This window comes from Lepidochelys kempii, chromosome 11 (genome assembly GCF_965140265.1).
Source record: "Lepidochelys kempii isolate rLepKem1 chromosome 11, rLepKem1.hap2, whole genome shotgun sequence".
In the NCBI taxonomy this organism is placed as follows: domain Eukaryota; kingdom Metazoa; phylum Chordata; order Testudines; family Cheloniidae; genus Lepidochelys; species Lepidochelys kempii.
In genome coordinates this window covers 4,731,801-4,749,599 of record NC_133266.1, presented here as the reverse complement: position 1 = coordinate 4,749,599, position 17,799 = coordinate 4,731,801, and the positions used below count along the sequence as shown (strand labels likewise).

Sequence of the window (17,799 nt, the reverse complement as noted above, 5' to 3'; positions counted from 1 at the left end):
AATTTGAAATTATTAATTTAAAAAAGTTAAATGCATTAGCCTCTGAAATTGCATTCCTATGTTGGCGATTTTACACATTTTCCTATTTTAAAAAATATCTTTTGCTGCTGTATGAAAAACCCACACAAAGAGGGTAACTCAAATAATTTAACTCTCCAGGGGAACACAGTGAAAATGACCAAACATGAAATGTTGCATGCATAAAGTAAACAAACTCAAAAAATAGAAAAAACATTCTCTCTAATCTCTTATGTTTCTTATAACAATAATAGATACATATTTCACAGAGAAGTGTAATTTTTAAGTAGGCAATGTCCCGTTGAACTCTTTAATCTAGACATAAATAAATATACTAATTCATACCTGTGAATTTCCATGTATTACAAGCAATATCTTGAGGCTCTTCATGTGAACACTACGATCTAGCAGTTCAACAGCTTTGTCCAAATCATCCTGTGTGGTTAATGGAATCACCAGCTACAGGGAGAGAGAGGAAAAAAGTTGTCTTAGTAAGGGACAAAAAGAGTAGTGTTGGTGTAAACCCGATACTGTGTGTGACTAAGAACCCCCCAAAAAATGTTTTTAAAACCAATTAATATAAACTACTATAATAATGCAGCATTGAGACACCTCAGTCAGGCACTGAAGAGAATTAGGAAATAATGTTAAATTTGAATCACAACTTTAACTTTGCCTTCTAGTCTGCAAAGCATTATGAAACAGGCATTCATAACAAAGTAACAACCATTTCAAAATATACAATGTAACATTTTCTGCAGCTTTAGATACATGTAGCATCTTATAGTATATTTTCTTCATTCTCCTACATAGAAGTATCATAATAAATCACTATACCTTCCCCCCACAGAGCTCATATATAATTTCTTTTCTACATCATTATGTACAGTATTTTGTCACCTCACATAGTATACATTCAAAATACATTTTTTAAAAACAGTAATGTTGTTTGTACACATTCCCCAATGACTTATCTATTAAGTAATTACATTATTCAAGAAAGGTGCTAGACATAAACATTCCTACATGGGATAAATACAGGCCTCACTAGGAAGGCATGAACTGAATTAATTCTTTGCCTAGGCCAAGGTCACAAATTGCCGACTGAAATCCATTTAAATTATAATTAACATTTTTTAAACCATAACCATATTTTAATCAAATTAGAATTGAAATATCTCCTGTTTATAAAAAGAAACTGCACAATACTGGTCTATATCAATGGATTTTCCCTGCCCACAAGTAACTATTGTAATGAAATTTGAGGAATGAAACATTTTGCAAATTTGGTTCTATAGCAATCAATTAACCTCCATGTTACTCAAAGAAAAACACAATCAAACGGGTGTGTGTGGAGGTGCGGGGTGGTGTACATTTTAGAATAAAACCAGAAACTAAGCTATTAGTATTTGTATTATGTTAGTACCTAAAACCCATAATCAGGGATTGGGACATCACCATAACGGTCACTGTAGAGATATAAAGTATAGTAAAGACTGTCCTATCATACAATCCTAGAAGATTAGGGTTGGAAAAGACCTCAGGAGGTCACCTAGTCCAACCCACTGCTCAAAGCAGGACCAATCCCAACTAAATCATTCCAGCCAGGGCTTTGTCAAGCCGGGCCTTAAAAACCTCTACGGATGGAGATTCCACCACCTCCCTCGGTAACCCATTCCAGTGCTTCACCATCCTCCTAGTGAAATACCTAGTCCTACCTCAAAGACCTTAATTACAATACAACAAGTGGACAAGAAGACAAGGTAAACAGTAGTTTCTAATATTTATTAGCTTAACAGTGGCAGGTTGTTTCTAACACACTTCTGACTATACCTTCTCCTTTCTCATTTTAACTCAAAAAGGGGACAAGAAGAGCAGAAAATTCATTCACATGCCCTGAGGCAGATTACCCTTTTGTGGGGCCCTGGGCCAGAGCAAGTGGGTGCCCTCCCCACCCCTTCTGCCTGCAGTAGCTCCCTCTGCTGCTCCCCCTTCCCTCATGCTCCTACCAACAGGAGAGCCAGGCGGGTAGGCAGAGCGGGTCACGAGGCAGGGGCACCCATTTTTCTGGGGCTCCTCAGTTGGCTGTGCTGCCCAGAAGAACTAGGGGGAAGAAAACAATTAAGTCCAGAAATGGGACAGAAGGTCCGGCTCTTTACTCAAATGTCCCAATTCTAATAATAGTATTTAACACTTACATAATATTAATCTTTAAATCTCCAAGCACTTTACTGTGAGGGTAAATATCATCCACATTTTACAAAAAGGAAGGGAGGCACAAGAAGAGATTAAATGAGTTGTCCAAAGGCACACAGCAGGTCAGTGGCAAAGCTGGGAATAAAAATCAAATTCACGACCCCCATCCCCAGTCTGGTGTCCCATCCATCAGGGCATGCTGCCTCCCTACAACATTTTGGGCTGTGCCCTCTTCCTTATCCCTGTTTAGACAAATCCCATTCACCTGAGGGAATGGTGCACTGGAGAACCCTGCAAACTCATGGTAGAAGTGACTAACCTTGGCCATTCTGCAACTTTTTAAGCAGGAGGCCATCAGGTGGCCTTCAGTCATTATGAAAATACGTTGGATTTCAGTCTTGAAATGTTCAGCTGTCAAAACCATTAATACATTAGAAACTGAGGATTTAGGAAGGCAGAATATTACCTCATTATTGCTGTAATGCAAGTCCATAGGCTGTCCAAAAGCAACTTTAGCTTTAGATGCAAGATCTTCTAGTTTGACAGGCCTGGGAAATTGTAGAATCCTGTAACACAAAAAATAATTTTTGGAGAAATTTTTCACTAATTTGAAAGGATCATTGTTTATTAATGAATTACCCATGAATAATCTTATAACAGGAAAAAGAAAAAACAGTTTACCAAATATTAGCTGCCTGCCTTTCTGGGACATTAATATGCAGAATAAATTTAAAAAGCATCTTCTGTAGTAAAAATTAAAGGAACGCTCACAGTTTTTCATATTTTACTAGGCATAAAATTAGGTCCTGCTAGCTGTGCTTGAGTAATTTGCATATTGCTCCATTCTGGTGAGCACTCACAGCATTAAGTATTCCAGAATCCTGCTCCAACTATTCCAGAATGGAGGATTCTTGTAAATTTCAATAACTTCTGTTTAACAGAACTAAGTAGAACACGGGAGGCAGCTATCACTGAGGCTTGATCTGTTCAACATACTTACTTCGGTATAATTACGCCACTTGGGTGTGAAAAATCCACACCCCGAACGAAGTAGTTATACCGACCTTAACACACACACACACACACACACACACGTAGACAGAGCTACGACGGCGGGAGAACTTCTCCCACTGACATAGCTACCACTTCTTGCAGAGGTGGAGTTAAGCCAATGAGAGAGTTCTCGCCCATTGGCTTTAAGCATCTTCACCAGATGTGCTGCAGTTGTGCCGATGTGAATTTGTAGTGTACACCTGCCCTAAGAAAAACAGGATGTAGGCTAGTAATTGACTGACCAGCAGAAGAGTTAGAATTACATCAATATTACCGCCTTCATTTTAACTGGCTAACAAATTTTCTAGAATCATGAGGAGAGTTTAAAAATACCATCCAGCCACCCCCCTTTTTGAAAGATATGATGTAGTTAAATTGTTAAGACTAACAACATTGACAGTGTTTCTTTAAGTAAAATTCCCTTAAAAATTTCTAAAATGTGGGTTATAAACTTAAAGATTTCCTATTAGCTGAATGCCACCAAAACTAAAAGATCCTAAATGTGTGTCACTCTGAGCTTCCATTACGTACAAATATCTCTCAAAAAGAAGCTGTTAAATTATTTCAGCAGAAGGCCATATAACAGACTTTTGCTTCATCGCTATTCTAAGTGACCGAGGCAGATATGAACCACAAATCCTGAAGAGGAATTCCACTTGAATTTTATGGATATTATGCTGGAAAATGAACAATGGCTAATGGTCCCTTTTATCTGTGTCTTCATTAACCAACATACCAGTAAGAACGTTGTTTCCTCGGGAAAAGGAGGAGAGAAGCTAGGTCATCGTCTCTTTCCTCTCTCACCTTTGTGCAAGCCTGGAACTTTGCTTACTAGAAGACTTTGGCTATCAGTTTAGAATGCCATATATATTATCTTAGGAACTTATGAATAGCTCTGACTCCTCCTTTCTGCCTCCTATTTTACAACAATGTAGAAGCACCATTCAAAATATTTATTTATTGCATAACCCTATGTCCATTGTGCCACCCCATCCTGGTATCTTTGGAACTGTATGTTCTTACACAGAACAGAGCTCAACCTGCATATTGGACGTGGTTCGTCCAGCATCACCTGTTTGCAGTTGTAGCTATGTTGGACCCAGGATACTAGAGGCACAAGGTGGGTGAGGTAACATCTTTTATTGTCCCCACTGCTGTTGGTGAAAAAGGCACGCTTTTACCAACAGAAGTGGGTCCAATAAAAGAATGTTACCTCACCCACCTTCCTTCTCCAGTATCACCTGGGCATTAGCTCCAAATCACTTCTATCTGGCCTGAATAGTCTTAATTTTAAAGGAAGCTACAAGGATGTCTTTTGCATTACATAAAACATTCTTCCACAAATGATGTGCTAATACATTTCAATTACAATTCTAGACACAGACAGTGAAGTCTGTTAATGGCCAGTAAGAGTACTTCTATTTTTCTAGCCATTTTAAAAGGTGGCCACACTGCTTTCTGATTAGCATGGAAGAACTTGCATTGATAGATTTTACAGGCCACTAACAACTGGTGACCAGTAGCACAGGCTTCAGTGTAATCTGGTTTTTTAAAAAGGAAAAGAGAACTGTTGCATTTGCTATTGTTAAAAATGGGGTTCTCTATCATCATTATTACTGGTTACATAGTACTGAGTGTGCTTGGTGTTTCACCAATATAAGGATAAAGGTCCTTGCTCTGAAGAGTTTACAATTTACACAATGAATATGACCAGAATTTTTGAGGTTGTTTTTTTATTTTGAGTTAATTTTCAATAGTTTAACTTGTGACCACTACTCACAGGAAGGTCTAGGGATTTACTTTGTAAGAAGCATATTGGCAGGAAGTACTTGGAGAAGAGAAATGAGGCATGGCAAACCTGTTCAGGAACAGAGTTCCAAGCAAAGGAGATGCATGAAGGAGGAGAGTGGGAGACCTCCACAAAGGGGAGATTGAGTCATACATCTTAGCTTTAATTATGCATTTTAAGCTTTTGAATATCTTTTTGAATATCTGGAAACCAATCAGAACAGCCCAGTTACAAATCTCAGAAGACTTTCCTATAGAAGAATTGCCAGTTAGGATTTTCCCACAAAATCACAGTCAGTACAGAAAGATCAAATCAAAACGTTTCCTTTTCTTACTAATGTAGGGCTTGATCCTGCAACCACTTATTCATATGAGAATAAGTCCCAGTAACTTTACTCGTGAATAAAGTTATTCATGAGAGAGCATTTGAAGAATCAGGTCCATTCTTTGGAATTTACATCTAAGTAAATCCTATTTGACAATTCCTTGACTAATCGAAAGGGTATAAAGCTAATTATGCAATGAAAAAAGTTTTCTAAATCCCACTTTTCACTCTTACAAATATATCAACTTAATAAAGCTTAGGGCTGGAAGAAGTCTCCAGATTAGTCTGCCCTTCTGCAAAAGTGCATGAATTGCTCAACTCATTTCTCTGGAAGTTACATTGCGAGTTTGTCTACACATTTCTGGTAATGGAAAACCGCTCTGGGTCAGGTATTCCTCTGACCTCATGATCAACATTTTTTTTCTTAACATTTAAACTAGACTTTTATAGATAATTTTATAGATCATTGCTGCTAGTGACTACAACACACAGCATCAGACCCCAACTAGGATGGCAGGCAAATATGGTAGTCTCAGTAATCACTATAAATTCTTTGTACTGATAACAAAATAGCTCTGGTGATCCAGTTTAGATTTTGCATTCTCACTTCATGTACCATGACCATACTGCTTCAACAATTCCTGACCACATATACAAATCTACTTATATTTGAGGTGTACACTCCTTGTTTGTGTAATTAATCTATGCTAGAAAGTTCTATTTTAAAAGCTAACATATGAAGATTTGGTAAGACATTTGCTAATAAGATACCTTTTTAGTTTTAAGAACAGTTTGGGGTCTACATTTAACAGCTTTTAATTAATTTTGTTTAAATTATACATTTCTATTTTCTGCTTATTTGTGCTGACTGTTCTATTTCTCTTAAGTCATGTGTGTACATCAATTTCTATCAAGTACTTTTAATGGTTTCTTTGGGACACTAGCAGAGAAATAGCAATAAAACCCATAAACTAGCAATAGAAATGCATTAAAAAGTTTCTTTTCCTGCCTTACCTTTTTTCACCTCGGTGTTCGAATTTGACTCTAACATCATTCTGTAATGAAAGAGAGAAATTATACATTTTTTAAAAAGCCATAATAGAAACCATTATAAATTATTAGTTGGTGACAAATTCTTACTCAGAAAACCATAAAAATACATTTAACATTCTCAGACATTTTGTTTAATCTTTAGAGGGGCCATAAGGTTTATTTATATTCTTTTCTGCCTTACTGAACATTTTGGCAGAAACTAACACAGACAAGTGGAAGATTATTTCTTCTGGTAAGGTATCCGATATGATAAGTCCAGAAATCCATGAGGATCAAAAGGATGGTTTTGAAGTAAACTAAACACTTGTGTGAGAAAAAACACACATTGGCCAGGAACGGCGAACCGCGGCCACTGGGAGCTGCAAGGGGTCATACCTGCCAACGTAAACAAAATGTCTCACAGCCCCCCAGTGGATTACTCTGATGGGCCACGTGCCAAAGATTTCCAACCCCTGATTTACATTTAGCTGTATTAAAATGCATGTAGTTTGCTTGTGCCCACTTTACCAAACGATCCAGATCGCTCTGAATCAGTGACCTTTGCTCTTCATTATTTACTGCTCCCCAACTTTTGTGTCATCTGTAAACTTTATCAGCAATGATTTTTAGGTTGTCTTCCAGATAATTCATAAAAATATTAAAATAACTGAACGGAACCCAGCGGGACCCGACGAAAAACACACCAGTTCAATGATTCTCATTTCACAGTTATTTTTTCAGACTCATCAGTTAGCTAGTTTTTTAATTAATTTAACATGTGCCATTTTTCTTTTAGATCTTCCTAGTTTTTTAATCAAAATGTCATGTGGTACCAAGTCAAACACCTTACAGAACTCTAAGGATATTATACCAACACTATGACCTGTATCAACCATAATTGATTTTTTAAATGAGATTACAAGTTAGTTTAATGGGATCTATTTTCCCTAAACCCATGCGATTTGCATTAATTATATTATTCTCCTTTAACTATTTATTAATTGAGTCCCATATCAGCCACTCCATTATCTTTCCAAGGATCAATGTCAGTCAGACAAGCCTACAATTTACCTGAGTCATCCCATTTATTCTTTTTAAAAATTGGCACAACATTAGCTTTCTTCCAGTCTTCTGGAATTTCCCCAGTGCTCCAGCATTTCAGCATTAATGGTCCAGTCAGCTCCTCAGCAAGCTCTTTTAAAATTCTTGGATGGGCAGTTATTTGGGCATGCTGATTTAAAAATGGTCAGCTTTCCATTCCACTAATATCTCTGAAGGATGTTAAAGAGTGTTATCACCATATGATGAGACCATATCATCTGTTTTTCCCCAAATACGGAACAGAAATATTTATTGAACCACGTCCACTTTTTCTGCATTATTATTGATAATTCTACCATTTCCATGCAGTAATGGAGCAATACTACTGTCGGGATACTTTTTGTTCCTAATATATTTTTTAAAACTTGTTTTTTCATCTTAATATACACACATGCTTTACAGCTGCCTTCACTTCCCCTCTAAACCAGGTCAGTTTTTTTTAACCAAGACAGCCTTCTTCCTTGATTATGACTCTCTGGGCAGCTAGCAAGGTGTTAAAGTATTTCCAATTATCATTCAATTTTTTCTGATTAAAATCTTCCTCTCATCTGATTTGGCTCACAATTGTTTTCAGCTTTGTGAAACTGGCCCTGTAAAAGCACCAAGTACACACATTACTGGTTTGGACTTTATTCTGCTTGCATATTATGATACAAGCTTGTATCTAAGCTACCATTAATTTTTAGTTTTGTAATCAGTTCCTCTTCATCGGTTAGGTCAAGGTCTAAGAAAGAATTACCCACATATTGGCTGCAACACTTTTTGAGTTAGGAAATTGTCATCTATAATGTCTAGGAATTCTAAGTCTGTTTTAATACTGGCAGCATGAGAACTCCAGCACATCACTCAAACTGAAGTTCTCCATGATCTCACAGTTCTTTTCCCTACACATTGTAAATAGGTACATAAGGAGGTTGTCATCCTGTTCCCTAGTATGATTGGGAGGTCTATAGCAGACACCAACTAGTACCCCATCTTGTGCTTTATTTGTTAGGATATTGATCCATAAACATTCAAGATCATTTTCTTCCAAGTTATCACTGACTCAGAAACAGATTATGCGATTTATGACAGAGTGCCACTCCTCCTCTCCTTCTGCCCGCTCAATCCTTCCTAAATCAGTATTGCCATTTTAACATTCTGATTGTGTGAATCAACCCATCAGGTTTCAGTAATACCAACCTCATCAAATTTATGCTCAAACGGAAAATTCCAATCACAATTCCTTGTTTGTTACAAGTGGAATATCTATGGCTTTTAAACCACCAATAAGGAATGACCCCCGCCCCCTTCTTCCAAATACTGAAGATAAAATAGATTAATACACAAATACATGTAAAAATTCAAATGTCTTGATAGACCACCAATTCAGGCCCCAATCCAACAAACATCCATTTAATTCTATGGGATTATTCTCATGAGCAATGCTATTCACATGCCCTTATACAGAATGTACAGAATGTGACCTACTGTACAAAGGCAAAAAACTGTGGCTTTTTGCTTCTTTATGAAGCTCACAGAAGCCCTAAATATTATTTTTCAAAATAAATATAAAATTTGAACATTCTGACTAAAAACTTCTCCCCCCACCCAATTGTTCAGCTTTATCAATTCTCTTTTGCAATACCACAATCTCCACTAGTTCTCTAGCTGCCCATAGTCTCTGGGAAAAACACAGTTCACAAGAACTAGTATTTCTAATGTCAAACAAATGAAAAAAAAATCTTTCATACTTTCTCTATGTATTTCCCCCCACTGCAAACCACCTTTAATATGACAGTTTCAATACCTGGATAGTCCAATTCAGTTGTATATGACTAAATTCAGTCTAAAGAAACAATTCAAAGAAGGGACGGCAGCAAATCTTGCTTTTAAAATAAAAATCCTAAAATAAGTCAGCAAAAAAGACTGTGATCCAAACCAAAGTGTGATCTTGACAATTAGTGTAATTCTCGGTCTTTAAATATTCAATTAGGGAGTAGGAAGGGGATGCTTTACCTTCACCAGATACATTTAGTGTGCATGTGTTTAGAATGTGTCCTGAAACATTACTCTTCATTTTTGTAACTAATTTCAAAAATATGCAGCATCCACAAGGGATTAGAATCGCTCATTTAACACTGACTTTGGTCTTGCAATTGGAAAATTATAGAAGTCACAGTAGGATATACATTGTTCATTGTGTTAGACAAGAATGCAGAAAATTACCTGTTTTTTGGGTGAAGATGATTTTGGTTTTCCTGTTTCTTGTACTGGCAATGCAGGACGACTAGCCTTATGAAGGACAGCCAAATCCTGCATGATTGAATTCAAAGCTTGCTGCTCGATAGAATTGAAAGACTGATCATCTGTTTAAAAAAAAAACCAAAAAAACAAACACACCAACAATAGGACACTTAAAAGTTCAAATTGTTTCACTTGAAAGCTGCATTTAAAAATTGACTAGGAAAATAAACATGTTTCCTAAAAACTTAAGAAAGGGCACACACATTCATCACAATTAGCTAAAAAAAAAAAGAGATCCTGTAGCTAGCATGTTGCAATTACAAACATTCATTAATTTGTTTCTAGGAAGTAACATCATAAGCAGGACTTAAGGAACTAAACTTTTATTGTTAAGTACTTAAATTTAAATTTTTGAAAAAAAGTAAAAGCAGCTTCCCAACAAATTAGGACTGACAATTCAATTCACCTTGATACAACTGCAGACTATAACTAGGAAAAAGGGTTTCAAAGGCTGTTTCATGTAAAACGCTTAGGAAAATGTGAGAGAAAAAAATTAGATCTTCAATTTGTAAAGATGCACTATTATGGCAGTACTTGTTTGTGGCACAGAAAGACCAAAGTTAACAATTTACTGTGGGCATCATTCTTCCCCAACCTAAACCAGTAGAACTCAGGCACACCGAAAAAGCAACACATTGGAACTCTAATTAGAAGAGACTTTTGCTACTTGCTGATTGCTCTCAATGTAGTTTTTAGCTAGCTTCAGGACAAATTCTGCAGCAAAGTTCATGTAGACAGGTGGTGAAGAGCTCCCACTAGAATCTAGAGAACTGCTTAAATGGATTAAGCATGCACATGACTTTATATTTCATAAAACTAAAGCCGTTTGCACAGCAGGGAAAGCCTGGGAGATTGGTAGAAAGGAGAGAACAGTTACATATATTAAAACTTAGTTCCTCTTGGAAACTCACATTTTAAATGTGCATAACCCTCCTTTGAGGCCAATACAAAGTCGAACAACTATATGAATGACTCCATCAGTCCTTCAAAAGGTGAAACACCAGAGTCTCTAATGTTTTAATAGAATGCCAATCATTGCAGTCACCCCTGTGGAAGAACTCTATTAGGTTATCAAAGTTAAATATTAATGGCTGCATTGGTCCTATGCATAAATGAATGCCAGGTTCAAAGATTCAATTTTATGATCCTTGACAAGCATTCTTGTGAAATGCAATTTTGTTATAATGTTAATTTTGCAGAAGTAGGAAGCAAGCAAGAATAATGTGCTCTCACTTGAAGAGGTGTCAGGGCTAAGTCAGATGTCACTGACAAATATGAATGGTGACTCCTCAACTTCAGTATTTGCAACTGATACTGTTCATTTATGCCATCACCACCTTACACAAGGAAAGGAAGAGCTGGGGATAACAGCAATTCCATGTTCATCTAGCTAACTTCTCTCTTCTTTAAAATAACTTGTACTGGGATTTACAGCAACTTAATATTTCACTGTCACGGTCCTTTTAAGCTGTGGTTTATGCTGAACACTAAAAAGTGGTTGAAAAGAATAAAATACAAACTTGTATAATGTATAAACAACTGTTTAATGTAAATAGTAAATATAATCCAGATTTTAATTTTTTTAAATTATCCAAAGACCTTTGGCCATGAATGCCTAAAAATTAGTTAGACCAGGTAGGTAACGTAATATCTTTTATTGGATCAATTTCTGTTCGTGGAAGGGATGCATTTTTGAGATTCACAGAGCTCTAAATAATAAATACGAATCTAATAAATATGAATCATCTATTATTGCTCATTGATCAAACTGAACTCAAAAATAAAAATCAAGTTACAGTAAATTCATTTATTTAAAGATAAAAACACTGGCAAGTTCAAAAATACCATTTCCTGTCTTTAGTACCGCAAGAATTGTCATAAAATATTGTAACAGTACCATATGATTGCAGTAACACCACAATTGTAAATGTCTGCACACAACTGAAGATGTTAAAAATGTAGTTATTGTTAGCCAATAGCAGTAATGAGCTACCCAAGAGTTTGTGTGGGATGAAGGTTGATGATTCGATACATTCAAATAATTTAAATCTAGTTTCCAGTCTTTATTCGTGAGCTGTAGCTCACAAAAGCTTATGATCAAATAAATTTGTTAGTCTCTAAGGTGCCACAAGTCCTCCTTTTCTTTTTGAGGATACAGACTAACACGGCTGCTACTCTTAAACCTGTCAAAATAGGCAGGTCAAAACTTTTACTTGGAACTAACCAATAGTGAAAATCTGCATTCATAATAATGGTATAAAGCCTCTAAAATTTTCCTACCAAGGGAAAAATTAAAAGCAGATCTGTTTCTTACTGCAATACTCTCAAGCAAGCCAACTGATGCACACTTGCTCTTTACTATGATTTATGGTGGAGTTTATGATGAGAATCCTGGACCTGGATCAAAGGATTTGAAGCATGTCATCGATGTGCTTCATCAGTTGCTGAACTACCTGAAGTCATCTGCCATGGAAGGTGGTGGAGGCAGTGCAGCTTCGCCAGGCAATGACGACAATACAATTGTGTGAGGTGTCACCTCCTTGTCAGCCCTTGCTTCCTGCTCCTTGAAGGTCTCCTCCAGTGGTTCTGGTTGAGATCGTGGAAGTAGAGGTTGGGGAGACTCTCTCTGCATATGTGCCCTATGACAGCGATTCAGGGCCCTAACGAACTATTGGTGATAAAGGACCCGGGGTCCCAACAAGGTTACTCTAGGAGCCCAGAGAGCATAGGAGGAGGCATCCACCATTGATATCAGGTGCACAGGGGTCAAGGTAGAAAAATGATGTCTTGGAGGATAAACAGGAGAATGCTGTACTGAAATCTGAGAGTCGGAAGAGTCATCCTCAACATAATCCAGAGTTGGTGATAACTGTTCACTTTGGATGGTTCAAGTCTGTAAACAAGGTGGTTCCAATGAAAAAATGTGGAGTGAGCGACCAAGAGCATCTCTGTGCAGACAGCTGTCCGGTACCAGTAAGTAACAAGGATTCTAGCTCAGTGTAGACAAGCAGGTTTTTGAGTGTCTAAACTCCTGCGGTACTGGTGGTATGTAGGAGGGAGTTAAATGAGGTCTGGTGGAGAACGGCTTTGGTACCAAGCTAGGTACTTGTGTTGAGTGTATGAATGCTATGGATGTCAAACACTTGATATGAGGGACAGACTCCAATAGTATGATACAGAGATATGAGATGATGGTATAAGGACCAGGTGTGACACTGCACCCCATATTCTTCATAGTGATATTAGTATGATATAATTATATCATGATTATGATGTATTTTATGCAATATAAGGCATGTGAGGTGTCATTGGAAAGGCTATGGTTTGCTGAATATGTATTATTTTTGTATCCAAAGTTACGAATATTGACTATATCTATTTCACACATAGCTATTCCTGGGCATCCCCCACTAGGCAAAATGCTCTCAGTCTAGATGGCTGGCTGGGAAGGGCCCATTCAGGTTAAATGAGCCATTAGGAAGAAACAACAGGCCTTAGGAGAAGCTTATCTCCCATCTGGTGCGCCTTCCTGTGAAGGCTCTCAACAGCCTGTGGGAGATGGCTGCTGTGACTCTACAGGGAAACATGACCAGGTAACCTGGTGCTGGATTCCATCTTGGAATGTCAGTATTTTTCCACTGACTGGCATGGGAAGCAACCTTTGAAACAAAGGGTTGCAACCATATGCAAAAGCTATAGAAGGCAGGGGAATGACATCATCTGGATTCTTCACTCCCCACCCAAGAAGACTCCTGGAAACACCTGAGGAATGAAGACTGAACTGGAGGAAGTGCTGGACCCAGGCTAAAGGGATTTTTAGCCTGTGAATGGAACACCTGGGGGTTCCAAAATGGAAGCAAGTGCAGCTTGCCCCTTAAGAATCTGCAGCCTGCTTATATCCTCACTTAGGGTGAGAATCTGCTATTCATATCCAACCTATTTAGTATATTAAGCTTAGATTGCATTTTTTGATTATTTGCTAGGTAATCTGCTTTGATCTGCTTGCTTTATAATCACTTAAAATCTATCTTTTGTAGTTAATAAATTTGTTTTTGCATTATCGAAACTAGTGTATGGGAATCCTAACTCGGGGGGAAGAAGGCTGTTGCATATTCCTCTCCACACTGAGGGAGGGGGTGAATTTTATGAGCTTAGGCTGTAGTCCTCTGTGCAGCGCAAGATGGTATAATTTTGGGTTTATATTCTGGGGGAGGGGTTACGTGCTTAAGGAGCTGGGAGGTACCCAAGCTGGAGCCTTTCCATGCAGGGGCTGGTCAGAGAACCTAACTGCATGTAACCGCAGCTTAGTGTGACCCTACCTGTATGTATGCTGGTGAAAGTGCAGGCTAGAGGGGGTTTTGCAGCTTGTCACAGCAGTACAGTGTAAAGGGAGCCCAGTCTGGTGGGTCAGGGTGGGCTCAGTGGTACCCCAGTTCTAGGTGGCACCCCAGGGGGAACCCATCACACGGGGGATATGGAAGGGTACAATGGTGTAGACCTCTCTGACATAAAATTTCTAAACTGGATATGGCCATCTGCAGTTGAAGTCCTCAGTACAGAGTCCCATTTCATAGTATGGCTCTTAAGGGACATTTTAGATGTTCTCAGGGTACTGGAGTGACTGGGAGCTTCAGTGGAACTGAGGTCTCTGGAGCCTTCTTAAGAACATAAGAACGGCCATACTGGGTCAGACCATCTAGCCCAGTATCCTGTCTTCCGACAGTGGCCAATGCCATCTGCCCCAGAGGGAATGAACAGAACAGGTAATCATCAAGTGATCCATCCCCTGTCACTCATTCTCAGCTTCTGGCATTGATGGACCTAACCTCCATGAATGTATCTAGTTCTTTTTTGAACCCTGTTATAGTCTTGGCCTTCACAACATCCTCTGGCAAGGAGTTCCACAGGTTGACTGTGCATTGTGTGGAAAAAATACTTCCTTTTGTTTGTTTTAAACCTGCTGCCTATTAATTTCATTTGGTGGCCCCAGGTCTTGTGTTATGAGAAGGAGTAAATAACACTTCCTTATTTACTTTCTCCACACCAGTCATGATTTTATAAACCTCTATCTTATCCCCTCTTAGTCGTCTCTTTTCAAAGCTGAAAAGTCCCAGTCTTATTCATCTTTTCTCAGATGGCAGCCGTTCCATACCCCTAATAATTTTTGTTGCCCTTTTCTGAACCTTTTCCAATTCCGATGTATCTTTTTTGAGATTGGGCGATCACATCTGCATGGAGTATTCAAGATGTGGGAGTACCATGGAATTATACAGAGGCAATATATTATTTGCGGTCTTATTATCTATCCCTTTCTTAATGATGCCCAACATTCTGTTAGTTTTTTTGACTGCCGCTGCACATTGAGTGGATGTTTACAGAGAACTATCCACAATGACTCCAAGATCTCCTTCAGTGGTAACAGCCAATTTAGACCCCATCATTTTATATGTATAGTTGGGATTATGTTTTCCAATGTGCATTACTTTGCATTTATCAACATTGGGCAACAATACGGCAGATGAAATTCAATCACCCAGTTTTGAGAGATCCTTTTGTAGCTCTTCACAGTCTGCTTAGGACTTAACTATCTTGAGTAGTTTTGTATCATCTGCAAATTTTGCCACCTCCCTGTTTCCCCCTTTTTCGAGATCATTCATGAATATGATGAAAAAGACTGGGCCTAGAACAGACCCCTGGGGGACACCACTATTTACTTCTCCCCATTCTGAAAACTGACCATTTATTCCTATCCTTTATTTTCTTTTAACCAGTTACCAATCCATGACAGGACCTTCCCTCTTTATCCCATGACAGCTTACTTTGCTTGAGAGCCTTCGGTGAGGGACCTTGCCAAAGACTTTCTGAAAATCTAAGTACACTATACCCACTAGATCCCTTTGTTCACATGCTTGTTGACCCCCTCAAAGAATTCTAGTAGACTGGTGAGGCATGATTTCCCATTACAAAAAGCATGTTGACTATTCCCCAACAAAGTGTGTTCATCTGTGTCTGACAGTTTTTTTCTTTACTTATCAGGCGATGACCAAGATTTCTTAAGACATCTAGTATGCCTACTTTCCTTGTTGGTACCCTGAGATTTAGAAATGAAGCTCTTTTTACTGCAGACATCAGTACAAGTGCTGCCTCTCCTGAGCTGGTCACCAAGACTCGGAGGCAGACAGGGTAGCAACACTTGGATCCTTCAAGACTCCTGGTGACAGGGATCCTGAATTCTATGAGGCATAAAGAGTACTCAGAGGCCTATGTGCAGAAGGGTTCTCAGAGCCTGGGTCAGAAGCTAGTCTTAGGGCTTACTCCCTTATCAATAATTTGATCTTCCTGTTTTCCCAAGATCTGGTTTTGAAGGAGCAGCATATTTTACACTTCTTGGGGCAGATGGGTGTCTCCCAAATAGCAGAGGAACCAAGAATGGCGGTCATTGATTTGGGATAGCTTGCTGGCAGGAGACACTCTGCTTAAACCCTGGGGATCCTGCCATACCCCAAAGCAGAAGTTCAGAATCAACCCTCAATCGGGGAAATTGAACAAAAGGGGAAAGAAACTATTAAACTAAAACTATACTAGAAATTAAGTCTGAGTAAAGTGGGCATGGTTGATGTTCTGCCTCAAGCTGAAGGTGGTTGAGAAGGAACTGAGGGCAGTTTGCCTGGGCAGCCCTATATGACCTTGGTATGGGACAAAAGGATGAGAAGGTTGCATGCATGGGCCGAACAGGCACTGTTCCCAAAAATCTCCCATCAAAAGCACATGGATGGGCACACAGTCAGGTGGACACACAATCCTGAAGTGGAGCACTACTCAAAGAAGAATACCAAATGTGATGGGGTCCCCCCCCACGAAGCCTGAAATTAGACCAATTAACCTTAGGCTGCACCTGGAGGAAACATAGGGACTGCTAGGGCCTAATTGCAGATGAAGTCCAGGTCGGGGGAGGAGCTCAGCAGGTCTATAGAGAGAGGAAGTTTGTAGGTTGCAGGAGAGGAAACCTGCAGTTGTACTCCCTGACATAAGGGGGAAGAGCAGGAAGCAGTCCAGGGAAGGAGCAGTAAGGGCTGGGAGAGTAAAAGCCCAGAGCTGCTGGGTTGAGGGTCCCTGGACTGGAAAACAGTGGAGAGAGTGCGTCCGGGTTCCCCTACCAGCTACTGAGAGAGTAGCGCACACCAGGCATGAGGAGAGGACTGCCTGGGACAGGTGGAAAGTCCGCCGTGGCCCCCAACAGCTGTCTCTTGCTGTGGCCGGGCTGTGGCTCTGAGCCGCCACCTCCCTCCCCCACCTGGAGCCACGTTGGGGAGAGCTGAACTGGCAGCTATGGGGAACCTAAGTGTCTCCACCTGCCCTGGGTTAGAGGCCTGGAGGGCAGGGACACAGGCCTGGGGCTGCTCGGGCCCCCCACCCAGGGCAGGTGGAGAGACACAGGCTCCCCATAGCACATCTCTCCCTGACCCGGCTATGCAGGGGAGAGGGAGGTAGCTTGGAGCTGCAGCCCGGCCATGGTAAGAGCCAGGCAGGCAGCTGTGGGAAGCCACGGCAGACCCTCCACCTGCCCTGGACAGGGGGCCCAAGCAGCCCCCTGTCTGTGTCCATGCCCCTCAAGCCCCCCGCCAAGGGCAGGTGGAGGGTCTGCACTGTGGTTCCTCATAGCTGCCCACCCAGCTCTTACCATCAGAGCACTGCACGGATACATAATTTGTATCTGCATGTATGCTGCTATCTGCAAAAATGGTCCAGGGATATCCACATCTGTGGATACCCGCAGCTATAAAGCGGATACCCATGGATTTTCAGTGCTCCATGGGTATGACCTCCCCTTGAGAGCGGCCGTGCAGAGGAAGAAGTAATCTGTTAGACCACTGTATTTGATAAAAATAAGAAATTAAGTTTTAGCTTGAGGACTCTAAATGCAATTTAACATCTAATGCATGTTATAATTTGACAAAATCCCTATTCTTACAAATTTCAGTGTGTGCAGAAACATTAGC

At 39.6% G+C, this 17,799-nt stretch overlaps 1 protein-coding gene across 1 annotated transcript in view; it reads right to left on the bottom strand.

Annotated features, from left to right (window-relative positions):
• MAP3K2 (mitogen-activated protein kinase kinase kinase 2) overlaps positions 1-17,799 on the bottom strand; it is a 92,524-nt gene that overhangs the window by 35,083 nt on the left and 39,642 nt on the right. The window contains exons 3-6 of the mRNA XM_073305011.1: positions 9,722-9,861; positions 6,395-6,435; positions 2,681-2,780; positions 364-477 (exon numbers count right to left, since the gene is read on the bottom strand). Coding sequence (XP_073161112.1) covers positions 364-477; positions 2,681-2,780; positions 6,395-6,435; positions 9,722-9,861 — 395 coding nt within the window. The remainder of the gene's footprint in view (positions 1-363; positions 478-2,680; positions 2,781-6,394; positions 6,436-9,721; positions 9,862-17,799) is intronic.